At 57.2% G+C, this 24,110-nt stretch overlaps 1 protein-coding gene across 1 annotated transcript; it reads left to right on the top strand.

Annotated features, from left to right (window-relative positions):
- Positions 1-6,331: 6,331 nt before the first annotated feature.
- Positions 6,332-19,051, top strand: AADACL4 (arylacetamide deacetylase like 4). Its single transcript, XM_062193091.1, has 4 exons — positions 6,332-6,496; positions 12,008-12,224; positions 14,397-14,460; positions 18,277-19,051. Exons 1-4 carry the CDS (start codon positions 6,332-6,334, stop codon positions 19,049-19,051), a joined length of 1,221 nt encoding a protein of 406 aa, XP_062049075.1.
- Positions 19,052-24,110: the final 5,059 nt, after the last annotated feature.

Here is a 24,110-nt window from a genome sequence, read left to right on the forward strand (position 1 = left end):
AGGAGCAGCCGAAGTATCCACTAACAGGCGAGTGGGTAAGCAAACGTCCAGATTCCTTCCGTGCAGTATTACCCAGTGCGAGAAAGGAGCACCGCGGGTACCTGGGGCGCCAGCAGCCATTGTGTAGACATTGTGCAGGACGGCAGAAGCCGCACACGCCAGAGTCCCTCTGAGGAGCGCGCGTTTCCGCCCACGGGAAGCTGTGATGGGCTTCAAAGCCCCGCTCTCTCTCCAGGCGAGCGGAACCCCCACGCTCTCTGCTCCCGCCCCCTCCCACAAGAAAAGGCATTTCTGTTTAACTGGCCTCCTCCTTGCCTCCTTAGAACCCATACAAAATCCAGAACCTGACGGCCTTTCTGAACGCAGCCAAGCTCTAGGTGTGGAGCGCTGTCTCCCTGCCCCTCACAGCCAATGGTGTTGAGCATCTGTTCACTTGCTCTCGGGCGTTTGTAGACCTGAGAATCTTTTCTCCTCTTCTCCAGTCTTCTTTCAGCTTTATGGATTTTTTTTAATCATTTATTTATTTATTTGAAAGGCAGAGTTACAGAGAGGCAGAGAGAGAGAGAGAGAGAGGTCTTCCATCTGCTGGTTCACTCCCCAAATGGCTGCAATGGCTGGAGCTGGGCTGATCCGAAGCCAGGAGCCAGGAGCTTCTTCCGGATCTCCTACGTGGGTGCAGAGGCCCAAGGACTTGGGCCATCTTCTACTGCTTTCCCAGGCCATAGCCGAGAGCTGGATCAGAAGTGGAGCAGCTGGGACTTGAACCCGCACCCTGTGGGATGCCAGCACTGCAGGTGGCGGCTTTACCTGCTACACCACAGTGCCAGACCCTTGATGGTCCTTTAGTGCACAGAAGTCTAAACTTTAATGAAGCTGAATTTGCTTCTTTTTTTGCTTTTGCTTCTTGGACTTTTGAGTTTGGCCCTAAGAAAGCTTTGTCTAACCCGGATCACGGAGATTTACTCCGATGTTTTTATCTTAGAGGTTTATACTTTTAGCTCTTACGCGAGGCCTCTGGTGCACTTGGAGCTAAGATTGACGGCTTTCTTCTGCATTGAACAGAATTGGCTGGTGTGACGGTGGAGGCTGAGCAGCCCTAGGAGCTGCCAGCAGCGAGCTGGAGACCCAGGGGAGCAGAGCGGAGCCTGCAGGCTGGGGCTGGCGTGGCGCAGCGGACTCAGCCCTAGCTTGGAACGCCTGCTTTCCATATCGGAGTGGCAGCTTGAATCCGGGCTGCCATGCTTCAGGTCCGGCTTCCTGCTGGGGTGGAGGAGCCAGTGGAGGATGGCCCAAGTACCTGGGCCCCTGCCACTCGCATGGGAGACCAGGAGAAGCACCTGGCTCCTGCCTTCGGATCATCGCGGTGCACTGGCCACAGTGTGCCGGCCGCGGCGGCCATTGGAGGGTGAACCAACGGAAAAGAAGACCTTTCTCTCTGTCTCTCTCTCACTGTCCACTCTGCCTGTCAAATAACAAAAAAAATAAATTAAAAAAAAAAAAAAAAAGACCAATGCCCTGGAACCCGAAGCAGAGCTGATGTTTCAGTCAGAGGAGGGAGGCGTTCTCTCTCACTCATCTTCCACGGATGGGGTGAGGCTCACGCACATTGTGGAAGGCATTTTTACTTGGTTTGCCCATTCAGAGGCCGATCTCACCCAGAAACACCCTCGCTGACACACCCACAGATCTGCACCTCTCCGGCCCAGGCAGGTCGACACATAAAGGTCACCATCTCCAGGGTGAGGAGCCGGGATGCCGGCTGCCTCTGAAAGCTGAAAGCAACAGCAAGGGGGCAGACTCTGCGCCGGGGCACCCGGAAGGCACGCAGCCCTGCCGACCCCTCGATGTATCCCGGGGCGATCCAGTCTGGGCTTCTGCTCTCCAGAGCTGGCAGATAGGAGGCGCATGCTGGTTAAGCCGCTACTTCCTGGCAGTTTGGTCCAGCAGCAACAGGAGACTCACGCACAGTAGGAGACCAGCCTGATGTTAGCTGTGGGTTTGTTACATAAGCTCTTTATTAGGAAGTTCCTTTTGAGTGTGAGTTTGTTGAGTGATTTTTTAAAAAGATTTCTTTATTTATTTGAAAGTCAGAGTTACACAGAGAGAGGAGAAGCAGAGACACACAGAGAGAGACGGAGAGAGGTCTTCCATCTGCTGGTTCACTCCCCAGATGGCAGCAAAGGCGGGAGCTGCACCGATCTGAAGCCAGCAGACAGGAGCTTCTTCCAGGTCTCCCACGTGGGTGCAGGGGCCCAAGGACTTGGGCCATCTTCTACTGCTTTCCCAGGCCATAGCAAGGAGCTGGATCAGAAGTGGAGCAGCTGGGACTCGAACCGGCGCCCATATGGGATGTCAGCGCACAGGGAAGCAGGGCTACCGGACAGGACGCGCTCAGCTGCGAGTGTGGACAAGCTCCCTTCACGAGGGAGGAAGGGCTGCAGCCCCACCAGCGCCGGGGTCTCCTTTCATGGAATAGGGGGTCGAGCCCGTCCTATTTGGACGTTCAAAGGAGGCAAGAGTTTGGGTGGGGTTTGGGCACTGCTCCCTTCTCTGTCCCCATTTTGGGATCTTGGAAGTGTCATGGCATCTCGTATTTATGAGGCCACAGCACACACACAGATCATCCCTGAGAAGGTGTCCTGGCGTCTCAAGCATGATGGGAAGTGAGGCTCAGATGCATGATGGGAAGTGAGCGTGCCAGGCCGGCAGCCATGTTGGTTCACTATGGGGGGGTGGGTGTGCACGGTGAGCACAGGTGCTCCTGGTGGTCTCAGGTCCTCCTCACTCACTGGTTGCGGACCTGTTTGCCTCCGATGCTCCTACGTCTGCTATTCCCATGTTCCTTTGAGCTCTCGTGACTTCTCGCTGGCCAATCCCTTGTCACTCCAGTTCCCTGCTTCAGATCCTGCGTTGCGTGCAGGACCCTGCTGCGTGAGCTTGGGAAACCCAGAAGCTGCTTCCTTCTGCCCAGCGGCGGGGGCTTCACGCACCTCCGTGGAGAAAGCTCGGGCTCCCACGAACGCAGGCAGCACTTGTAGCTTCCAGCTCTGTTTTCACAGAGCAGGCCAAAATGGCGAATGCGGAGCTGAGACGCAACGAGCTAAGTGGAAAAACTCAACTGCTCACCAGTGGCAGAAAAGGTAGACGTTGTGGTGGGAGTGGAAATCTAGGTGAGAGTGGGGGTGAGTGACCTGACCTTCCTAACGGAGAATCATCTCACTTCGCGGTGTTGAGAGAAAGAAGCCGGGCATACAAGAATAATGCTCCCTGCAAGAGGCCCTGTGTACAAAATCCAGAAACCAGCAGAACGAGGCGTGGCTCCTGGGAGAGGAGAGTGGTGATGCTGCTGATGGGCTGATGGGGCAGGGAGCTAGAGACGTTGTGGACATGGCGTGGGTGCTGCTTATGCCAGTGGTGGGTTTCTTTTTTAAAGATTTATTTATTTATTTGAAAGTCAAAGTTACACACACACACACACACAGAGATAGAGTCTTCCATCCACTGGTTCACTCCCCAAATGGCCATAATGGTCAGAGCTGTGCTGATCCGAAGCGAGGAGCTTCTTCCGGGTCTCCCGCACAGGTGCAGGGGCCCAAGGACTTGGGCCATCTTCCACTGCTTTCCCAGGCCATAGCAGAGAGCTGGATCGGAAGTGGAGCAACCGGGACTGGAACTGGTACCCATATGGGATGTCGACACTGATGGCGGCAGCTTTACCAGCCACACCACAGTGCCAGCCCCTACTTCAGTGTTTTATTCTGTGACAGTTCCCTCTAGTTTGACACTTATAAGTATGTATGCACATCTAAATTTATTTTGAAATTGTTTATTCGTATTTATTTAGAAGGCAGAAAAGGATATATATATATATATATATATATAGAGAGAGAGAGAGAGAGAGCGCTTCCATCCACTGGTTCACTCCCCCAGTACCTACAACAAACAGCCAGCGACAGACCAGGCACCTCAACACCATCTGGGTTTCCCATGTGGGTGGCAGGGACCCAAGCACTTGAGCCATCATGTGCTGTCTCCCAGGGTGTCCACGAACAGAGCTGGAATTGGAAGCGGAGGCGGGACTTGGCCCCAGGCCCTCTGTTACAGGGTGGGTGAGTTCCAAGCAGTGTCTCAACCGCTGTGCCAGACACCCGCCCCCAGGGTCTGTGCTGGACCCGCATGCGTAGCCCGAACCCAGCTGCATCTGCTGGAGCCTGGCCTACTTCTCACCCCCTCTACGTCCTGCCCTGCAGCCAGGCCAGGGCCAGGCCGAACAGCCCAGAACCTGCTTGGAGACGCACCCATGTCCTCTGCTAGCAATGAGCCCTGGGGCCCTCGGACCGGGGGGAGGGGTGCCATGCCCAGCAGATCTTTGCTTACCCAGCCTCATAATCCCTTTCTAAAGATGGCGCCGAGGACTGGTTTTGGGCCAATTTTTGCCTCCATTGCTTTCTTCCAAGAGAAGAAGAAATGACAGGACCATTTCGGAACGTGGACTGCAGGCCTGACCATTCTATGCATGCTGATTTAACAAACACGTGTGTTGTGCTTCCTGGGCACCAGGCCCGCTCCTCCGTTGGGTACTGTTGTCGTCACCACCACCCGGACAAGAAACTGAGACGCAGGGAACAGAGAACTTATCTAAGGCCCGGAGCCAGTAAACAGAAAAGGCAGGACTTGATCCTGGCCTGGACCAGAGCATTAAATAGGGGTTAGAGCAGCTGACTACCGGGCTGGGGGCGAGAGGGCCTTGCCTGTCCTACCCAGCCCCGCAAGAGAGGCCGATGGCGTCCCTATGAGGATACTTTACAAAGTTCGTGGAGGAGCCGGCGCTGTGGCGTAGCAGGTTAAGCCTCTGTCCACAGTGCCAGCATCCCATATAGGCGCCAGTTTGAGTCCCAGCTGTTCCCCTTCCAATCCAGCTCCCTGCTAATGGACTGGGAAAGCAGTAGAAGGTGGTCCAAGTGCTTGGGCCTCTGCACCGGCGTGGGAGACCAGGAGATGCTCCTGGCTCCTGGCTTTGGCCTGGTGGCCAACTGGGGAGTGAATCAGCCGATGGAAAATTCTCTCCCTCTCTCTCTTTATTTCTCTCTCTCTCCTTCTCTCTTCTCTCTCCTTCTCTCTCTGTATCTCTGCCTTTCAAGTAAGTAAATAAATCCTTAAAAAAAATCTTTTACTTTCAAGTAAGTAAATAAATCTTTTTTAAAAAAGTTCGTAGAAAATGGAACTAAAGGGTAAGTTTATTTTGGTGCAAACATTTTTTTTTTTAATGTGGTAGAGAGAGAGGGAGGGAGGAGGGAGAGAATGAAGCAAGTGCTCCTGTGTGCTGGGTCATTCCCTGAATGCCTGAACAGATGGAGCTGGGCTGAGGCCAAAGCTGGGAGCCGGGACTCGATGCAGGTCTCCCAGGTGTGTGGCAGGAGTCCAGCCACTTGAGCCATCACCCCCCGGGCAGCACTTCGGTTGAAAGCTGGACTCGGGAGCAGAGCCAAGGTTGAACCCGGGCACTTTGCTGTGGGCTGCGTGGGTCCTAATTAGCATCTTCAATTATGTGCCTAGAAAAAAAATGAAATCCACGTGTATGGAGGACTCTAAAAAGCCATGGAAAACGCATGTTTTGAAAATACTGTGCAAGCATTGCAACATTTTTTTGCACCAAAGCAAAATATCATTTTTTAAAAAAGTTATTTTCTTTCTTTGAAAGGCAGAGTGACAGAGAGACAGGAAGAGACAGAGAGAGCAAGAGACCATTCACCCGCTGGTTCATTCTCCAAATGACAGCCAAGAACACCATCGGGGTCTCCCACGTGGGTGCAGGGGCCCAGACACTTGGGCCATCCTCTGCTGCTTTCCCAGGTGCATTAGCAGGGAGCTGGATCAGAAGTGGAGCAGCCGGAACGTGAACCAGCGCTCTGATGCGGGATTGGTGGCTCACCCCGCTGTGCCACACTGGTCCCCGAACTCACCTTCTCATTCCATGAACTCTTAGAAGTGTTTTACAAGTGAGGGACCAGGCCATGGAGGCCTTGGAGACTCATGTGAGACTTCCTGGGGTCCCTGGAGCTGGGGGGTGGCTACCAGGCTGCAGTCTTGGGGGAGCCCACCTCCCAGGAGTCCTCCTGACCGGAGCGGCGGGGGGATCTCCTGGTTCCCACATTCCTCTGCAGCATGTTCCTCCAGCCCCATCGCCCTGCCTGTGCTAACGGCCAAGGCGCCAGGTCAGGCCACTGGGTCAGGGACAGCCCGGAAGGAGTGGGGTGGAGGTGGCCGCCCATATAACCGGCCAGGTCCTCTTCCCACCAGTTCCCGGCCTGGGTCCTTGCAGCCTGGGACCATGGCGCTGCTGCGGCTGCTGCTGTGGGGGCTGCCCGCCTTCCTTCTGGGGGTCTTCCTCTGGGTGGTCCTGGTCCACTTCTTCACCACGTACATCCCCCCCTCCATGCAGCACCCCGCCAAGGTGCGCTTCCTACACTGCCTGTTCCTGTACGTGGTCACGCTGGTGAGTGACCCCGCCTCCTCGCTCCTCTGCCCCTCCCCACTCCCCTTCCCCCTCTAAGGCAGGCTCTTTTCTATCTGCTGTACCCCTTCCCTCCCTTTCTCCCCCCCACTTCCCAACACCCTCCCCTTCTTCCTTTAACAGCAAACAATTAGCAAGTGCCAATTACCAGCCTCCCTTTCTTAAGGCTCTAAACCAATTTGAGGCCCAGTCTCTCTGCCCTCCAAGGGCTGCTGGCCCAACAGGGTTGACCCCTCTTACCCTCACCCTCCGTGCACCTCCTGGCCCCAGGTGGTTCCCCTGCTCGATTGTGCACACCTTGAAGGCAGGGTGTGTCCCAGTCACTTTTGTAAACCCTGCCGAAGCAGGAACCACGCAGTGTTTCGGGGTAGCCAGGCGCTGAGCAGGGGTTCTGGGCTGGAGGCTGGGCTCAGGCCGATCAGCGCCTGCCCGGAGTTGCAGCTGATTTGGAAACAGAGGTTTGACATCTGGTAGGTGACAGGTGATTGGGGTTAATCCCAATGTCCCAACCCCCCCCCCCACCCCGGGGAGACCTGGTAGTGGCCTGGTAGATCACAGTGGTCCCCTGTGAGGCAGGTGTGGGCAGCTGTGGGGAGGTGGGCAGACGGATAAAGAGCACAGATCGCTCACAGCTCCATCCCGGCTCTGCCCTCTGCTCTTGGGCCAATGCGTCATCTCTGTGTTTCGGCTTCCTCATCTGTGAAATGGGTACAGTAGCACTGATCTCATTAGGTGGGGAAAAGGATTAGATGCCGCATGTTCAGGGTTAATGTATTTAGAAATGTTGGTAAGTAACATACGCTTCCATGGGGCTGGAATTTCCCCTGTGGCTACGGGTCACTTGGAGAAACGAGCAGTCTAGTTTAAAACAGCAGCTGCTACAGACCAAGTCAGCAGGAGATCCTTGTTCTACTCACCCTGGTCGTGTGCCTCTCTGGAGGTCAAACTGCCTCAAGCCAGGGGCTGCAATCCGTATGGAACTCCAGATGCACCTGCTTGGGGACCCAGGACTGAAAATGAGGTTCCCTAGGGGCCCAGGGAACCTGGGATGCTTGCAGCCTTTCGTGGTTCTCTGGGGGAGCCACCCACAAGCCCAGCGTCTCCCAGGACACCTGTTGCGGGCTGCTCACTGGAAGCTGAGGTGGACCATGCTTGGTTCTGACGATGAATTCGGTCTGAGATGTCCCTCCTGGTCCTTTAGCTTTGGTTCCCCTGCCCCCTACCCCACCCAGGGCACACTGCCCGTCACAGGGTGACCAGGAGGAGGAGGAGGACATCCAAGTAGTTCATGTCCATTCGCTTCCAGGAGACGGAGAGAGGGAGGACAAGAAGTCAAAGGAGGAAAGATCTGTGGTATCAGACAGGCTGGGCCTGCACCCCAAGTCCCCACGTACAGCTTTGGGGCCTCATGTCTTTGAGCCTCAGTTCTCTCTCTCTCTCTCTCTCTTTAAAGATTTTATTTATTTGAAAGTCAGAGTTAGAGAGAGAGAGGAGAGAGCGCTTTATCTGCTGGTTCACTTCCCAGATGGCTGTAACAGCCAGGGCGGGGCCGGGCTGAAGCCGGGAGCCAGGGACTTCTTCCAGGTCTCCCACATGGATAGCAGGGACCCAAACACTTGGGCCATCTTCCGCTGGTTTTCCTGGGCCATAGCAGTGGAGACAGGACTTGAACTGGTGTCCCTATGGGATGCTGCTGTCCTGCGCAGTGGCTTTACCTGCTACACGACAACACCAGGCTCAAGTTTCAATTCTGTCCCCTGAGAAGTTAAGGGAGAAGGACAGCTTCTGATGGGGAGATGTGGGGGTTCAGTGAGAGCATGGACAGTGCCCAGCACAGGGCAGGCGCGGAGAAGGGGCTCAGAGAGCAGATTGGTTGTGGTGCGCTTATCAAGTCCCTGAGGCGCATACGGCATTTCCTTAACTACTCGGGGTTTAAAATGTGCTGGGAAGGACTCCGCCCTGACTCGATGACCGGAAGGGTCACACAACGATCATTGCATTTTATTTTAAAGGGCAAATGGCCCTAGAACTTTTTGAAATAAAGATTTATTTATCTATTTATTTATTTGTAAGGCAGAGTTACAGAGAGGCATAGGCAGAGAGAGAGAGAGAGAGAGAGAGAGAGAGAGAGGTCTTTCATCTGCTGGTTCACTCTCCAGATGACTACAATGGCCGGAGCTGCGCCGCTACAAAGCCAAGAGCCAGGAGCTTCCTCCAGGTCTCCCACACAGGTGCAGGGGCCATCTTGGGCCATCTTCCACTGCTTTCCCAGGCCACAGCAGAGAGCTGGATCAGAAGTGAGCAGCCGGGACTTGAATAGATGCCCATATGGGATGCTGGTACTGCAGGCGGCCACTTTACCTGCTACGCCATAGCGCTGGCCCCTTGAAATTCTTTAACTGCACACTGGCTCATCTGCTTATTAGAGACGAGAGGCGCGAGACTCCATCTCTGCAGGGAGACGCGTGTGCGATCACATCAGCCTCAGAGGCGTTCGAAAGCCTTCTGGGCACGTCCTGAGGCCGACGCTGTGAGGGGGCCTGGGGGCTTCCAGAGGCCGGGACTCTTGAGCATGGAAATGGAAGCAACCTGGAGTCAATCCACCTGGTGGACAGGTGCAAAGGCTTCCCCAGGGAGTAGAGGGAAGCCTGGAGGAGCCCAGAGTGTGTGGGAAGCCACAGTGGGGATTAGAACTGAAACCAGTCGGCAGCCACAAGAAATGCTGCAGTGCCGGGGGGCTCAGGGCTGGGCTGGGGAAGGCTCCCGGTGGCTCAGCACGGAGGCCTGGGTGTTCTCACCCAGGGGTCAAGGACTGGGAAAAGCAGGTCACCCCCGCCACGCAGGCCAACTCGCTGTCCCTTTGGGAGGTCTCTCCATGGGCAAGACACCCGGGGGCATCTCACAGGGCCTGGGACCAGACCCAGTGGAAGCAAGTAGGTGGGACTCATGCTTGCCCAGACCTGTCGGGGAGCTGCTCCACGGGCATGGCCGTGTCCCATCCCTGCACCTGCTCTCACTTTCTGAAGGGGAAGTGGCAGCCCGAGGAGGGGCTGCCCTGCCGGCCGAGGATGGGGCTCACCGTGAGCCCCCATCTGCTTGACCCTGAAACCCAGGCCTTTTCCGGTTTGCTGGCTGAGGTCCCACATTCTGCACTGCACGTGGACCGCACGCCTTGATTTCCCCATCTGTAAGAGAGAGCTGATGACCGTGTTTGACAGGAGCTGCTGCGAAGTCCAAGATCAACTGGACCAGACTGGCACAGAGGTCACGAGGAAGGCTCAGCTGTGCTTACCACTGGCATCCCCTGCATACTGTCATTATCTCCCCATTATTGTCGTCAACCCTAGGACCAAGATACCCCAAAGGCAAGGTCCTGGGAGATACGACCCCAAATGGTTGAAATGTCCTTAGTACATGAATACCATAACTGTATGGTGTGGAATACACAGGTATTGGTTGTTAATCCTTAGAGTGAGTTTATTTACTTATTTATTTATTTAAAGATTTTATTTATTTATTTGAGAGGTGGAGTTACAGTGAGAGGGAGAGACAGAGAGAGAGCTATCTTCCATCCGCTGGTTCACTCCCCAAATGGCCAAAATGGCTGGAGCTGAACCGATCTGAAGCCAGGAGCCAGGAGCCAGGAGCCAGGAGCTTCTTCTGGGTCTCCCACATGGGTGCAGGGGCCCAAGGACTTGGGCCATCTTCAACTGCTTTCCCAGGCCATAGCAGAGAGCTGGATTGGAAGTAGAACAGCCGGGACTTGAACCGGAGCCCATATGGGATGCCGGTGCTGCAGGCGGAGAATTAACCTACTGCGCCACAACGCTGGCCCCGCATATTCAGTTAAAAACACATTTGGCAAATGGGTCGTTCCTGTGTCATTTCTCCCCTTTCCTGAACCCACAGCAGGCATCTCCAATTGATCGCACGCCTCTTTCTGTTGGGCCCAAACACAGCCTGTGAATTCTCCATCACCCTGATGGTGGACACAGGTGATGGAACACCTTTGTCCTTGTGGGCTGGAGCCAGCCAGATCCCTTGGACATCTAAGAACGCAGCCCCAGCACTTGGTTAGGAATGGCTGCTGTGTCACCCCATAGCACAAAGGCCACCAGTGGACACATGTGCAATGCAGAAGAAAGTCAGACTGAGCTCAATCTCTTTTGCTTTGTTTTTGTTTTTTAAGGCAGAGTTACAGAAAGAGGGAGAGAGAGAGAGAGAGAGATCCTCCAACCTCTAGTTCACTCCCTAAGCGGCTGCAATGGTTGGAACTGGGCCCATCTGAAGCCAGGACCCGGGAGCTTCTTCCGGGTCTCCCACATGGGTGCAGGGGCCATCTTGGGCCATCTTCTACTGCTTTCCCAGGCCACAGTAGAGAGCTGGATCTGAAGTGGAGCAGCCGGGACTAGAACTGGCACCCATATGGGATGCTGGTGCTGCAGGCAGAGGCTTAACCCACTACGCCACAGCAATGGCCCCTTATTTTTGTTTTTTAATATGTATTTGTTTGTGGCCAGTACTGTGGCACAGCGGGTTAAACCGCTGCTTGCGACATCAGCTTCCCATATGGGCTCCAGTTTGAGTCCTGGCTGCTCCATTTCTGATCTAGCTCTCTGCTAATGTGCCTGGGAAAGCAGCAGAAGATGGCCCAAGTGCTTGGGTCTCTGTGCCCCCGTGGGAGACCCTGATGGAATTCCTGGCTCATGGCTTTGGCCTGGCCCAGCCCTGGCTGTTTGAGCCATTTGGGAAAGTAAGGCAGCAGATGGAAGCTCTCTCTTTCTTTATGTCTCTCTCTCTCTCTCTCTGTAACTCTGACTTTCAAATAAATAAATAAATCTTAACAAAAAAGATTTATTTGGAAGGGAGAGAGAGAGAGAGAGAGAGAGAGAGAGAGAGAGAGAGAGAGAGAGAGAGAGATATCTGCTAGTTCACTCCCCAAGTGGCCTCAACAGCCAGGGTTGAACCACGCTGAAGGCAGGAGCCAGGAGCTCCCTCCAGCTTTCCCATGTGCGTGGCAGGGGCTGAGCACTTGGGCCGTCACCTGCCGCCTCCCCAGGTGCATTAGCAGGGAGCTGCATCAGAAGCAGAGTGGCCAGGACTCAGGACTCAAACTGGCGCTCCCGATACCGCAAGTGGCGGCCACACTGCCGGTGACCTGAACTGAATCTTGTACCTGGGGTTCACCTGCTCGATACCTAGCCCATTCCTGAGATACAGCGGATCCACTCCCGAGGGTGCTGTCCCTATGACTGATCACCTCTTAGTCCTGCTCCTACCAAGGGTTTTGGAGGGGGCATTAAACCATGGCAATAGCATTATTCAATCAAGAACATTTGGAAGGAGAGGTCTAAAAACCCAGCCCCCAAACTGGACAGCACTGGAAGCCCACCGCCTCCGGGTGCCTGCAGGAGGCCGTGAGAAGCTGAAAACCTCCTCACAGGGTGGCGCCTGCCCTCCCCTTACATCTAACTCTCCTCTTCACCTCCACAGGGGAACATACTGGAGAAGCTGGGCATTTGCCCCATGCCTAAATTTGCCCGTTTTGTGCACGACCTCGTGATCATAAAGAAGGACCCCCGGGTGGCGGTGACCAACCTGCGTTTCGGCTCTGTGCCCGTGAGGCTGTTCCAGCCCACGGCCCCGTCCTCCGGCCCCCGGCGAGGCATCATCTTCTACCACGGAGGGGGAGCTGTGTTCGGGAGTCTAAGTAAGGAGCCTTCCCACGGGTTCGGACGTCAGGGGTTCACATCCGAGCCCAGCGCTGCCCCCGTCTCCCAGGAGAGCCCCGCAGGAGTAACAGAGCCACCACCGCGTGGAGGAGCTGTCCCGCGAGCCCAGACCGCGCAGGGATGCGGCCTCTGGGGAAATCAGCTACAAGGCAATGGGAGGGTCACAGTGGGGCCAGGGCTGTCCCAGCGGGGCTGTGGACCCTGGTGAGGATGCCCCCCCCCCCTTCCCACGCACAGCTGTCCTGTCTGCCCCACAGGGGTCTCAGACCTGCGCATTTCCTTCCAGCTCTGCAGCAGCGCGGGGGGCCGAGACCCCACTTCTCCTGCCCGCCGGCTTCTCCCGGGCCCCGGCCACAGGGCTCCCGCCTCTGCTCTCGCTCCTCACACCCCGGTCCTCAGGCGGCAGAGGAAGGGGTCTCTGAGATCGACCCCTCAGAGCTGGTCATCTGCCCGGGCCCCTCTGTGAAGCCACTCCCACAGCTGCGAGCTCTGACCCGGCCGGCGCCGCCCACCGAGGGCACCCGGTCCACGTGGCTGCCCCTGCCTTCCCTGTGCTCAGCTAAGGCGCTCATGCCCCTGACACGCGGGCGCCTCCCCCTGGGGTCTCTGCACTTGCTGTTTGCTGGGATTCCCGAGGCCCACCTCCCCAAGGCAGAGTGTTGACCACCCCTCCTGCTCCCAGGTCGCTCCCCAGAGCCCCCCCACCAGCATCTTATCTAAAGAACTCTCCCTGCCCACCCTGCCCCCCGCCCCCTCCTGTCCCCCGGACACCGCCCTTGTCATGTTCTTTCCTGCACTTGTTCCAGCCTGAACTTACGCGCTCCTGCCGGTGTCTCCATGCTGGCTGGCTGTCTCCCCACTGGGAAAGGCAGCGCCCAGCGCCCAGAGAACACCCCCGCTTCCTCCGCGGCAGGGTCCTGCTCCCTGTCTATTGTCCGAGTGTTCCGAACGCGTGCAGGTGAAGGTGGGGTTTGTGGACGATTTACGCACAGGTGGAAGCATGGGCACGCGGGAGCCGGCCTGGCCATGTGCACAGGCGGACCTCTCCCTTACACGGGAGGAGCTTCCCCGAGACGCAGGTGCACCGGCTGCCACCTGATGGCGCGTGGCAGTGGCGGCTCTGGCTCTGAGCACACAGGGCGCCAGGGGCCTCCCTGTCTGATAAGACCGCCAATGCCCCCACCCTGGCGGCCCTGGTCCCAGACCACTCCTCCCTTTCCGTCGCTGCACCGCCCCCACCACGTGCGGGGGTGGGGGTGTTCTCTGTCCTCCCCCCCCCCCCGTTGAGGGTGACGTCACTTCCATAGGCGGAGCCGCGGTTGCTCAGCAACCACAGGGGCTTTCCAAAAGTTCGTGGAAAATGGAGTTCCAGTGAGCGTATTCGGTGCTAAAAGGCTTGGCAATCCATGCCTAGTTTTTCACGACACGCGTTCCAGGGAACTGTGAAGCCCTCGTGGTTATGAGCGCCTCCTGAGGGTCTGACCCGGTCCAGGCACAGGGGACAGGCGGGGCACAGGGCGGAGCCAGGCCCGGCCTCCTGCACCTGGGAGGTGAGGGAGGGGCCTGGACAGCGATGGGAGAGCGCACAGGCAGGGTGTGGCCGAGAACAGGGCCCAGGAGCCGGGACGCAGGGGGACGCAGGCCCCGCGCATCCTCATGGACGCACCCCAGGGCCTCCATGGGCAGCTGAAGCTGAGAATGGCAGAGATTCTGTGCCCTCACCGGGCCGGGACGCCCTGCGCACCATGTTACCCGACCTCGCTCAAGCACATCACGTGTCCCAAGCCGCTGCTGGAACTCTAACGACACCTGTGTGATGTTAGGCAAATGTCGCAGGGAGGCAGGCCCAGCACGCTGGCCGTGGCTCTGTCCATTCCAAATCATCAAGGCTCCGTGGCCCTCAGATGCCCCCCAGTGGGAGCAAACACTGCAGGAGGTGAGCTCCCAGTGCCCTTGACGTCCAGCGACAGGGCTGACGTCAGCTGGGCCTGGCTTGTGGGCTTTGTCCCTGCCGAGGTGGCCAGAGTCACTTCAGAGATCCAGGCACAGGAACAGAGACGGGATGTCACAGCACGCCTCCTTTGTCACCTGGCTCTCCCTGGGTGCGGTGGCAACGCGGGGCCCCCTCACGGCACTGTCTCGTCCTGCAGATTGCTACCACAGCCTGTGCAGCTTCCTGGCCCGGGAGACCGATTCTGTGCTGCTCTCAGTTGGGTGAGTTCCTGGAGACAGTGGTGGGTGTTCTACGGGGGGTGGGGAGAGAAATGAGAGGATTCTTGGTAAGGCTAGGATAGAGAGAGGCCCTGTGCCCCATCAGGCACTCCCACACACCCCCTGAGACAGGTGCAGCTCTGCTCAGAATAGCAAGACCTGGCCGTGGGAGCCAGTGAAGGAGGCAGCAGGTAAAGCCGCCACCAGTGACTCCCGCCTCCCACATGAGCACCGATCTGAGTCCCAGCCGCTTTGCTTCAAATCCAGCTTCCTGCTGCTGTGCCCAGGAAGGCAGCAGAGGATGGCCTAAGAGCTGGGGTCCCTGTCACCCAGCTGGGAGACTAGGGTGGAGTTCTTGGCTCCTGGATTCAGCCTGGCCCAGATTTGGCTATTGAGATTATTTGGGGAGTGAACCAACAGATGGAAGATCTCTCTTTCTCTCTCTCTTTCTCTCTCTCTCTCTCTCTCTCCTTTGCTTTGGGTCACTCTGCCTTTTGAATAAATAAATGAATAAATATATCTTAAATAAACAAATACAAATGTTAGCATCAGCCCGAATGCCCATGAGCTGAGAAGGCGTGAAAAATGGAGCCATCATGCATATTAGATCCCATGGCCACGAAGGTGTTAGCGGATGTCACAGAGGCATTGAGGTAGGTGAACTGAAGGCCACACCACAATGCGCGCGAGTCTCAGTCGTGCGGAATTACATGAACAGCTCCAGAAAGTTGTATCACCTGACACGTTCTAGGCATAGAACCCCAGTGATGGGGTCACAGCAGGGAAGGGCGGGTCCAGCACCCAGGCTCCCCCTTTCTCAGCTTGGGGAGGGTTGGAGACAAGGGAGGGCACCCTAGGAGGGCTGTGGTGTTGGTCCTGCGGGTGCTTGTTGCATGGTTCAAACTCCCTTTAACTGCTGGCCACACACGAGACCTGCATGGAGTCCCCAGCTGCTTTGCCTTGGTCCAGCCTTGGCCGTGGCTGCATCTGGCGAGTGAACCAATGGGTGGAGCTCTGTCTGTCTGTCTCTGTCTCTCAAATAAGTGAATACAAGCAAACAAACCAAACAGCCACCTAACCAGCTGCCTGCTGGTCATGGAGCGATTAACGTGCAGTTTCTCCAGACACGACCCGGGTCCTTTGGAAAGGCAAAGGAGGAGGGGGGCCTTGGAGGTGTCTTCATCTCTCCTAGTAGGTTTACCACGAGGTCCCAGATTCGGCCGTTAGCGCTTCCTCTCCAAAGGCTGTGTCTTAGGAAGACCCCCGAAGAGGGAGAGGGAGGGGTGTGACGAGCGCTGGCACCAACACCTGTGGGAGACTGTGTAGTGCAGCACCACTGTGGACACCCGGAAAGACCCGGCACGGCAATGCAGTTCTAAGAGCAGCAGTGGAGCCACACAGGCAGAGAGGGGCCACCGTGGACAGTACCGGGCGGGGACTCCCTGAGAGACCCTGAAACTCGAGGAGGTGGCACTGGTGCTGGTGTCCCCTGACTTCTCTATTTTTTTAATAATTATTTATTTATTTGAAAGGCAGAGTTACAGAGAATAGAGGGGAAGACACACACACACATAGAGAGAGAGAGAGAGAGAGAGAGAGAGAGAGATCTTCCATCTGCTGGTTCACTCTGCAAATGGCCGCGACAGATGGGACTGGGCCAGTCTGAAGCCAGGAGCTTCTTCCAGGTCTCCCACATGGGTGCAGGGCCACAAGCAGTTGAGGCGTCCTCCACTGCTTTCCCAGGCCATTAGCAGGGAGCTGGATTGGAAGTGGAGCATCTCGGACTTGAACCGGTGCCTGTATGGGATGCTGACACCACATGGCAGCTTTGCCAACAGGGCCACAGCGCTGGCCCTGGCTGACTTCTCAGCAGGATAAGTGGGACACCCTCCCAAGCTCCTGGAGGAGACCGGATTTTGTCCTCTCGGCTCTGCAATGCACACCCTCCCCAGCAGGTGGCGTCTCAGCCCCTTTGCTCTGCTGTAACAAGGCGCAGAGGCGGGGGGGGGGGGGGGGGGGCTGCTCCAGCACACAGCTGTGTCTCCCCCTCCTGGAGGCTGGGAGCCCAGACCAGGGCGCCACGTGGCTGGGTGTGGTGAGGACCCTGTTCCGGCTGCAGATGCCGACTGCTCCTTGCATCCCACGGGGAGGAAGAGAAGTCAGAGGGTGCTCAGGTCGAGTGTTAGGGCCCCATCTTTGTGACTTAATCACCCCAAGGCCCACCTACTGGAGCCCTAGCCTCGTGGGGTTGGAGTTCAGCCGAGGGATTCAGGGGCACAAACGTTCGGTTTGTGGCTGAGGCCGAGAGATGGGTGCAGGGGAGGTAGGGACTTTTCTGCCGCTTCCTGGTGGCCAGAGATTTCGCCAGTGGGAAGCTCAGAGTGGGTGACAGCAGTCACAGTGTCCGGGCAGATGGGCAGCATGGGTGGGAGTGTTTCCTGCGTGGGAACACAGAGGGAACTGAGTGCTTGCGCCTCCTGGCTGCTGGCCATCTCCCAGCAGGGGCCCAATCGTGGCAGGTGTTTTGCCTCTGTTTAAGTGGGAACCTGCGTGGACACCACTGGTGTCTTGATCAGCGCATTGCTCAGGGCAGAGATGGAGCGAAGGAAGCCCAGCGCCCTGTCTTGGCCCCTGAGCCTTGGAGCCACTGTGGAAGGATGCAGGATTCACGTCCGACAGAGGGCAGAAGAGTTCAAAGTGGCCCCGCACACCCAGGGGCTCCTCATGGTGGCACAGCTAGGGAGGAGGAAGAAAGTGGTGCTGAAGAAAGTGGGAGGGTGCTGAGCCTTTAAGCTGAACAAAACTGGAACCACTACTCTATTCACTTCATCCTTTAAGTAGGAAAAAAAAATGTTGCTGTGACTCTAACGGTTTGAAATCCAGGACCCTTTATCAGTTCTTCCAAATGTAAGCTGAAGGTTCATATATACCCTGTGGATGCTTTGACCTAATACATTATAAACACAGTCCGTTACCTGGGATCAGCCTCAGCTGACCATCTCAGGACACCGTGTTGAGAAAAGCTCCCTAGTCTAGCAGTGTGGCCCATCTTTCCCAGTGTCCTGTCCCATCCTCCTTCCTGTCGCCCGAGTCCCGATTTGTGCATCAGTTAGCTGGTGCTTCCCCCTGTAGGGGATCCTTGGGAAGCCCCTCTTCCTTGCCCTTGGTTTTAGGGGACACCTGCTTGGGGACCAAGCCTCAGGGTGCTCTGGACCAAACTTGGAGGGGCTGCTTGCCATCGGCCACTGGTCCCTGGGCCGTCCCCAGCTGTAGCTGCACCTCTTCCTGCCTCACTCGCCTTCTCACATCTGCACCCTCAGGGCACCTCTCACCCTCCCCTGCCCCACCTCCTGAGCCCGGGGCAGAGGGCAACTGTGCCCGTCCCTGGGAGACAACGCGCCCTGCTCACTAGATTTCAGGTTTCAAAAGCAGTCCTGGCCGGAGGCAACTTCCCCCTGACCTTGGTCTTGCGATCCCTCCCCCATCTCTGCTGAAGGCCAGGGACCCAGCAGTGGCTGCGCTGGCCTTTTGCTGTCACTGCTGGCTGCCTTGCTTCGAGAGCAAATGGTTTTCCAGGTGCCTGCTCTGGGTGTGGGAACAGACAGAGGACAGGTTTGAAGGCAGGAACCCCGGGCTGGCTGGCTCGGGCCAAGTTCTGCCCGCCCTTAGGGGCAGTGGGGACACAATCCCATCTTTGCGGAGTCATTCTGAGGACCCGGTCAGGTTGCAGTCACAGAAGAGGGGTTGGAGGCGTGGTTCCCACGGCCCCCTGTGACGCCTGTCCGCACGGGGCGGGCCTTGCTCCTGTGTCCTCCCCAGGTACCGCAAGCTTCCCGACCACCACAGCCCCGTCATCACCAAGGACTGCCTGAACGCCTCCATCCACTTCCTGAAGGCCCTGGACACCTACGGGGTGGACCCCGCCCGAGTAGTGCTCTGTGGAGAGAGCATTGGAGGCGGGGCTGTGGCCGTCACCACCCAGAGCTTGGTGGGGCGCTCGGATCTCCCCCGGATCCGGGCTCAGGTCCTGATTAACCCCATTGTCCAGGCTGTCAATCTGCAGCTGCCGTCCTTCCGACAGAACCAGAGGGTTCCGTTCCTGACTCGCAAGTTCGTGGTGACCGTGGTGTGTCAATACATGAACATCTACCGCTCCTGGCATCGCGCCCTCTTGACGGGGTCTTTCATACCCCCGGAAGTCTGGAGCAAGTACAAGAAGTGGCTCAGCTCAGACAATATCCCCAAGAGATTCAAGACCAAGAGCCACCAGCCCAGCTTCCCCGCCCCTTTCAACGAGGCCGCCTACCTGGAGATGAAACACCTTCTGGACGTCGAAAACTCGCCCATCCTAGCAGAAGACGAGGTCATCGCTCAGCTCCCCGAGGCCTTCGTGGTGAGCTGCGGGAATGACATCCTTCGAGACGACGCCCTGCTCTACCGGAAGCGCCTGGAGGACCAGGGTGTCCCTGTGACCTGGCACCACGCAGAGGACGGCTTCCACGGGTCTGTGATCTTGTTCGATAAGAAGCATCTCTCGTTCCCGTGCTCCCAGGAAATTATGAATGCCGTGGTCTGTTATATAAAGGGCATCTGACGGTGGCCCCAGGTCCCAAGAGGGAGGGGCGGCGTGGCCTCCTGCACCTGCTGGGTCCCTGGGTGCGTACTCGTTGATGGATAGAGGTGCTGAGTCAGCGCTAGACCCACGAGGGGAGGCTGAGAAGTAAGCCCAGAACAGTGCCAGTTAGCGTTCAGGTCCGTCCCCCCAGCGGGTGGGTGGCCGGCGCTATCTGTGCGCACCACTGCCATCACGTGGCAGCCACAGCAGAGGGGGCGGGGATGCCCTGGTGACTTCTCAGAGCTGTGACATGCACGTGTGTGCAGAATAAATGCCAACATCTGGTCTCTGTGTCCCCGGTGACTCTGTACCATGGCGACAATGCCTGGCATGGGCCATGGCTCCTGCCGGGACAGGGGTCACCTGACAGGGGTCACTGGACAGCTTCTGGCTCAAGTGTCATTCAGAATGATCCCAGTGAGCCTGGGAGATGCTGTGGCTACCACGTGGGAGACCCGGAAGAAGCTCCTGGTCCTGGCTCCTGGCTTTGAATCAGCTTAGCTCTGGCCATTGCGGCCATTTAGGGAATGAACCAGCGGATGGAAGATCTTTTTCTCCGACTCTCCCTCTCTCTCTGTAACTCTGGCTCATCCTTCCTATGGCTGCAACAGCTGGAGCTGAGCACATCCAGAGCCAGGAGCCAGGAGCTTCTTCTGGGTTTCCCACGTGGGTCAGGGACCCAAGGACTTGTGCCATCCTTTGCTGATTTCCCAGGCGTTTTAGCCAGGAGCTGGATGGGAAGTGGAGCAGCCAGGACTTGAACCGGTGCCAATACGGGATGTCGGCGCTGCTGCAGGCAGCGGCTTCGACCCGCTTTGTCATGACACAGGTCCCATAAATAAATCTTAAAAAACAAACAAACAAAAAAAAAACCGCACGGGCCTGGCTTGCTAAGCTGAGCTCGGAGACGTTGGCAGATTTCTCTGGGGGTCGGCGTGGTGGTGGGTTAGCCCGATCCCCCCGGCCTGAGTGTGTGTGCCCCCTTGCCGTGGGAGGCGAATTGAAAGCTGTTCTGCCCCTGCCCCGCCGGCCTCGGAGTCAGGTGCAGCTGGAGGAGAGGCATTCTCAGGGCGAGATGGGCCGCCAGCTGGGGGCGCGGGTGAGGCCGGGAGGGGTCCTCCCTGGGCCGGCGATCAGAGCCAGTGGACCTAGAGCATCATTCAATGACTGAGTCACTGTGGGAGACACAGAGAGTGCTGCTTCCTGCCGCAGGGGGCACGCTCCCAGACTGCCCAGGGGGAGGGGTCAGCAGGTCAGCTTGCTCCTAGAAGAGGCTGGCTCCCCCGGGGTCAGGGGCCCTGGGGCTGGGATGCACCTGCTGGGCGCATCACCCCCCTGGGCTGCTCCGTGTGGTTCCCACGGGCCTCGGTGGGCAGGCAGAACCAACGCCAACAGGAAGGTCAGTCCGCGCGCAGCGCTCCAGGTGGGAGCAGTCTCTGCGCCTCAGCCGGGCGCCTCCGGTGTTTGCTGGCAGCGGCCGTGCGGGTGCGGGTGCGGGAGCGGTGGACTCCGGAAAGGACCGGTCTCCTGGCTGCCACTGGGGGCTCCTCTTGCCCGAGAGCCACAGCGCAGGGTTTTGCCATCTCTGGGCCCAGCAGGTGGTCCTGCGCCAGTGGCTTCCGTGCGCAGCCACCTTCGCTGCCCGTGGCCCCAGCCTCCTTTGGTCCTGCTCGGGCAGTTGGCCGCAGAGCGACACCAGCGAGGCCCCTTCCCCGCGCACCCCCTCTCCCTCGCTGTGGCCGTGCCCTCTAAGGTGACCTCTGGATCTTGTGCTGCAGGCCGGGACTGGTCCTGCTCTCTGGGACGCCCGCTCTCTGTGTGGACCCCGGCTCACACATGTAAAACACTGGCTTGTTTCTGCGCCTTTGATCCAATCGGCACGCGGTCCTGGCTGTAGTGGGCCAGGGCGGTGCCTGCGGGAGCTCTTGGACACTGCGCTAGTGCAGAAGGCAGAGCTGGCGCAGCCCTGGGCTAAGACGGCGAAGCTGCACTGCGGCCGCGCGCAGGTAAAGGCCCGTGACTGCTGTGGTCCTTACGTGGTGGGGAGGAAGAGGCATCAGCGGCTGCCCAAAGGCCAGGGCCTGCGTTTCTTCCTCTGGTCCAACCAGGAGAGCAGCTGCAACAGGAGTCAGCGTGGGAGAGCGCCTAGGATCGCCCCCAGAGGTCCTCCACGCTGCACCTGACTTCTGGGAGCCCAGCCGGTGAATTCACCCGAGTCCTGGGGGGTCTTCATAGCTGCAGACCCCGGGGGGAGGGAGGGGGTTGTAGCTCTGTTTCTGACTCTCTCTCTTAGCAGGGAGGGGAGGTGCAGGGCCTCCCACGTGGCCCCTCCTCCCACAAGGACCCTCCTCCCGTCTTTGGTCAGAGCCAGCATCGGTTTTGTCAAGCTCCACGGACGCTTCAGGCACCAGGCGTATCACAGACACCTGCTTCGAGAATCAGTGGTGTCTGCTTGAGGCGTTCTGTCGCCTGACCGCTGGAATCCCCGTGTGATGGGGGGAGCCACAGCAGCATCGCTGGTCCTTGGGGTTAGTGTTCATGGTTCCCGGGAAATTCAAGTCTTTGCTTTATTCCTGTGCATGCACACTGTGGTTAACAGCTGCAGAGCCCTTCAGGGAGAACTTGGAGGGAAATTTAAACTGCCTGCTGATGGTCCTGGGAAGGCAGCAGGGGGCGGCCCAGGTGCCTGGGCCCCTGCCACCCATGTGGGAGAAGAGGATGGAGCTCTTGGCTCCTGGCTTCAATGTGGGTCCACCCTGGTTGTTGCAGCCATTTGGAGAGTGAAGCAGGGAGTGGAAGATCTCTCTCTCCCCCTCTGTTGTTCTGCCTTTCAAATAAAGATTTATTTTATTTATTTGAAAGACAGAATTACAGAGAGAGGTAGAGCCAGAGAGAGAGAGAGCGAGAGAGAGAGAGAGAGAGGTCTTCCATCTTCTGGTTCACTTCCTGAATGACCACGAAAGTCAGAGCTGAGCTGATCTGAAGCCAGGAGCCAGGAGCTCCTGGACTTAGGGGCCTAAGGACTTAGGGCATCTTCTACTATTTTCCGAGGCCATAGCAGAGAGCTGGATTGGAGGTAGAGCAGCCGGGACTCAAACTGGTGCCCATAAGGGATGCCAGTGCTGCAGGCCAGGGCTTTAACCTGCTGAGCCACGGCACCAGACCCAGTAGATTTTTTTTAAAGATCTAAACGTGAAGCAAGGACACAGAGTCCTTCCTAGCTGTGCCTGGACGTTTGTGCAGATGTTGAATGCTCTCCAAAGGCCTAAGCGTTAAGCAGGGTGGGGAGTATCCTGCCCACAGGCTGTGTAAGGCCTGGTAATCCCTGGGTCTGGCCCTGCCCAGGCACCTGCAGGTGGAACTTGCAATCCCATGCATTTGTAGCAGGCTCATTTTCAAGTCGATAATTCGTATGACCAGCAAACGATGTCACAAGTATCCAATGGCCCTTGGCAGAAAAGGGTTCCCCACCCCTAGGACAGACAAATCCTGCCTCGGTTTTTGTTTTAGTTTGTCCTCCTTGGTGCACTAAGCTTAAAATCCCCCCTTTAAAAAGATTGATTTATTTGCTTGAAAGGTGGAGATACAGAGAGGGAGAGGCAGAGGCAGAGAGAGAGAGAGAGAGAGAGAGAGAGTCAGTCCATCTACCAGTTCACTCCCCAAATGGCCACAATGGCTGGAGCAGGGCCAGTCGAAGCCAGGAGCCGGGAGCTTTATCCAGGTTTCCCACGTGGGTGCAGAGGCCCAAGGACTTGGGCCATCTTCTACTGCTTTCCCGGCCATAGCAGAGAGCTGGATCGGAAGTGGAGCAGCCGGGACTTGAACTGGTGCCCATAAAGGATGCAAGTTCTACAGGCGGTGGCTTAACCCAGTACACCACAGTGCTGGCCCCTTAAAATCCACTCTTGAATATACTTAAAACCACTGAAGTGTAAACTTTAAAAATGGTTATTATTAAAAAATCCACTCCTTATTTTCTCAGGCTTTTATTGCTACATATTATCAAAGTTTTGCAATTCTTTTTTTAAAAAAAGATTGACTTATTGATTTGATAGAGTTACACACAGTGAGAGGGAGAAAGAGAGAGAGAGAGAGAGAGAGAGAGAGAGAGAGAGAATGAAAATCACCAATCTGCTGATTCACTTTCCAAACGGCCACAACTGCTGGGGTGGGGCCAGGCCAAAGCCAGGAGCCTGGAACTCCATCCAAATCTTGCGCATAGGTGGCAGGGGCCCAGGCGCTTGGGGCATCTTCTGTGGCTTTCCCAGACAGATTAGCGGGGGGCTGGGCCAGCTGTGGAGCAGCCGAGACTTGAACCTGGACCCCAAAGAGGAACGGCAGTGTCGCAGGAGGCAGCTTCACCTGCTGGGCCACAACACCAGCCCGGATTTGATAGCGATCCTGGGTCAGATGGCTACAACGCGTAATTCTGATTGGTTCTTGAGCAATGGGAGGGTGAGGTTATGGGGGGTGGTGTGTGTGTGGTTTAACAAGCAGGAGGAGAAGATTGGCCAAGTTTCAGCCGCAGCTGGCGTTGGGACAATGCGGTGAGGCTGTTGCTGGGATGTTCAGGCTCTCAGTGACCCGAGCAGGGAGGCAAATGTCCACATTGTCCCTTTTCCCCTGTGTTACTGCACACTCAGGACCTCAACCCCATGCCAAAGTCTTTCTGGTCCTCACTGCTGCCCAGGGGCCAATGGCAGTGGCCGCTTGGATGCCCGGAACGCGCGGTTCCGTGGGCACTTCCTTCACACCCACTACAGGTGGTGGTTTGATTCATCGTGCCGCCACTGCGTGCCATGTGTGGCTGGCAGCCTGTTCCCAAGGGGCAAGGAACACGCCCTGCTGGAAGCCCAAGGGTGTGGCCAGCTCTGTCCCCAAGTTCTGTGTCCCGGTCTCTCTCCCAAGTACCACTTCTGGCATCCTCTCTACCAGGGGACAACCACCAGGAGACAGAAACCACACAGCAATCGGAACAGGGAAAGCTTAATACAAGGAACATATTGACTGTAGCAGAGGCTGGGGCAGGAGCAGAGAA

Source organism: Lepus europaeus, chromosome 5, assembly GCF_033115175.1.
Source record: "Lepus europaeus isolate LE1 chromosome 5, mLepTim1.pri, whole genome shotgun sequence".
NCBI classification, from domain to species: Eukaryota; Metazoa; Chordata; class Mammalia; order Lagomorpha; family Leporidae; genus Lepus; species Lepus europaeus.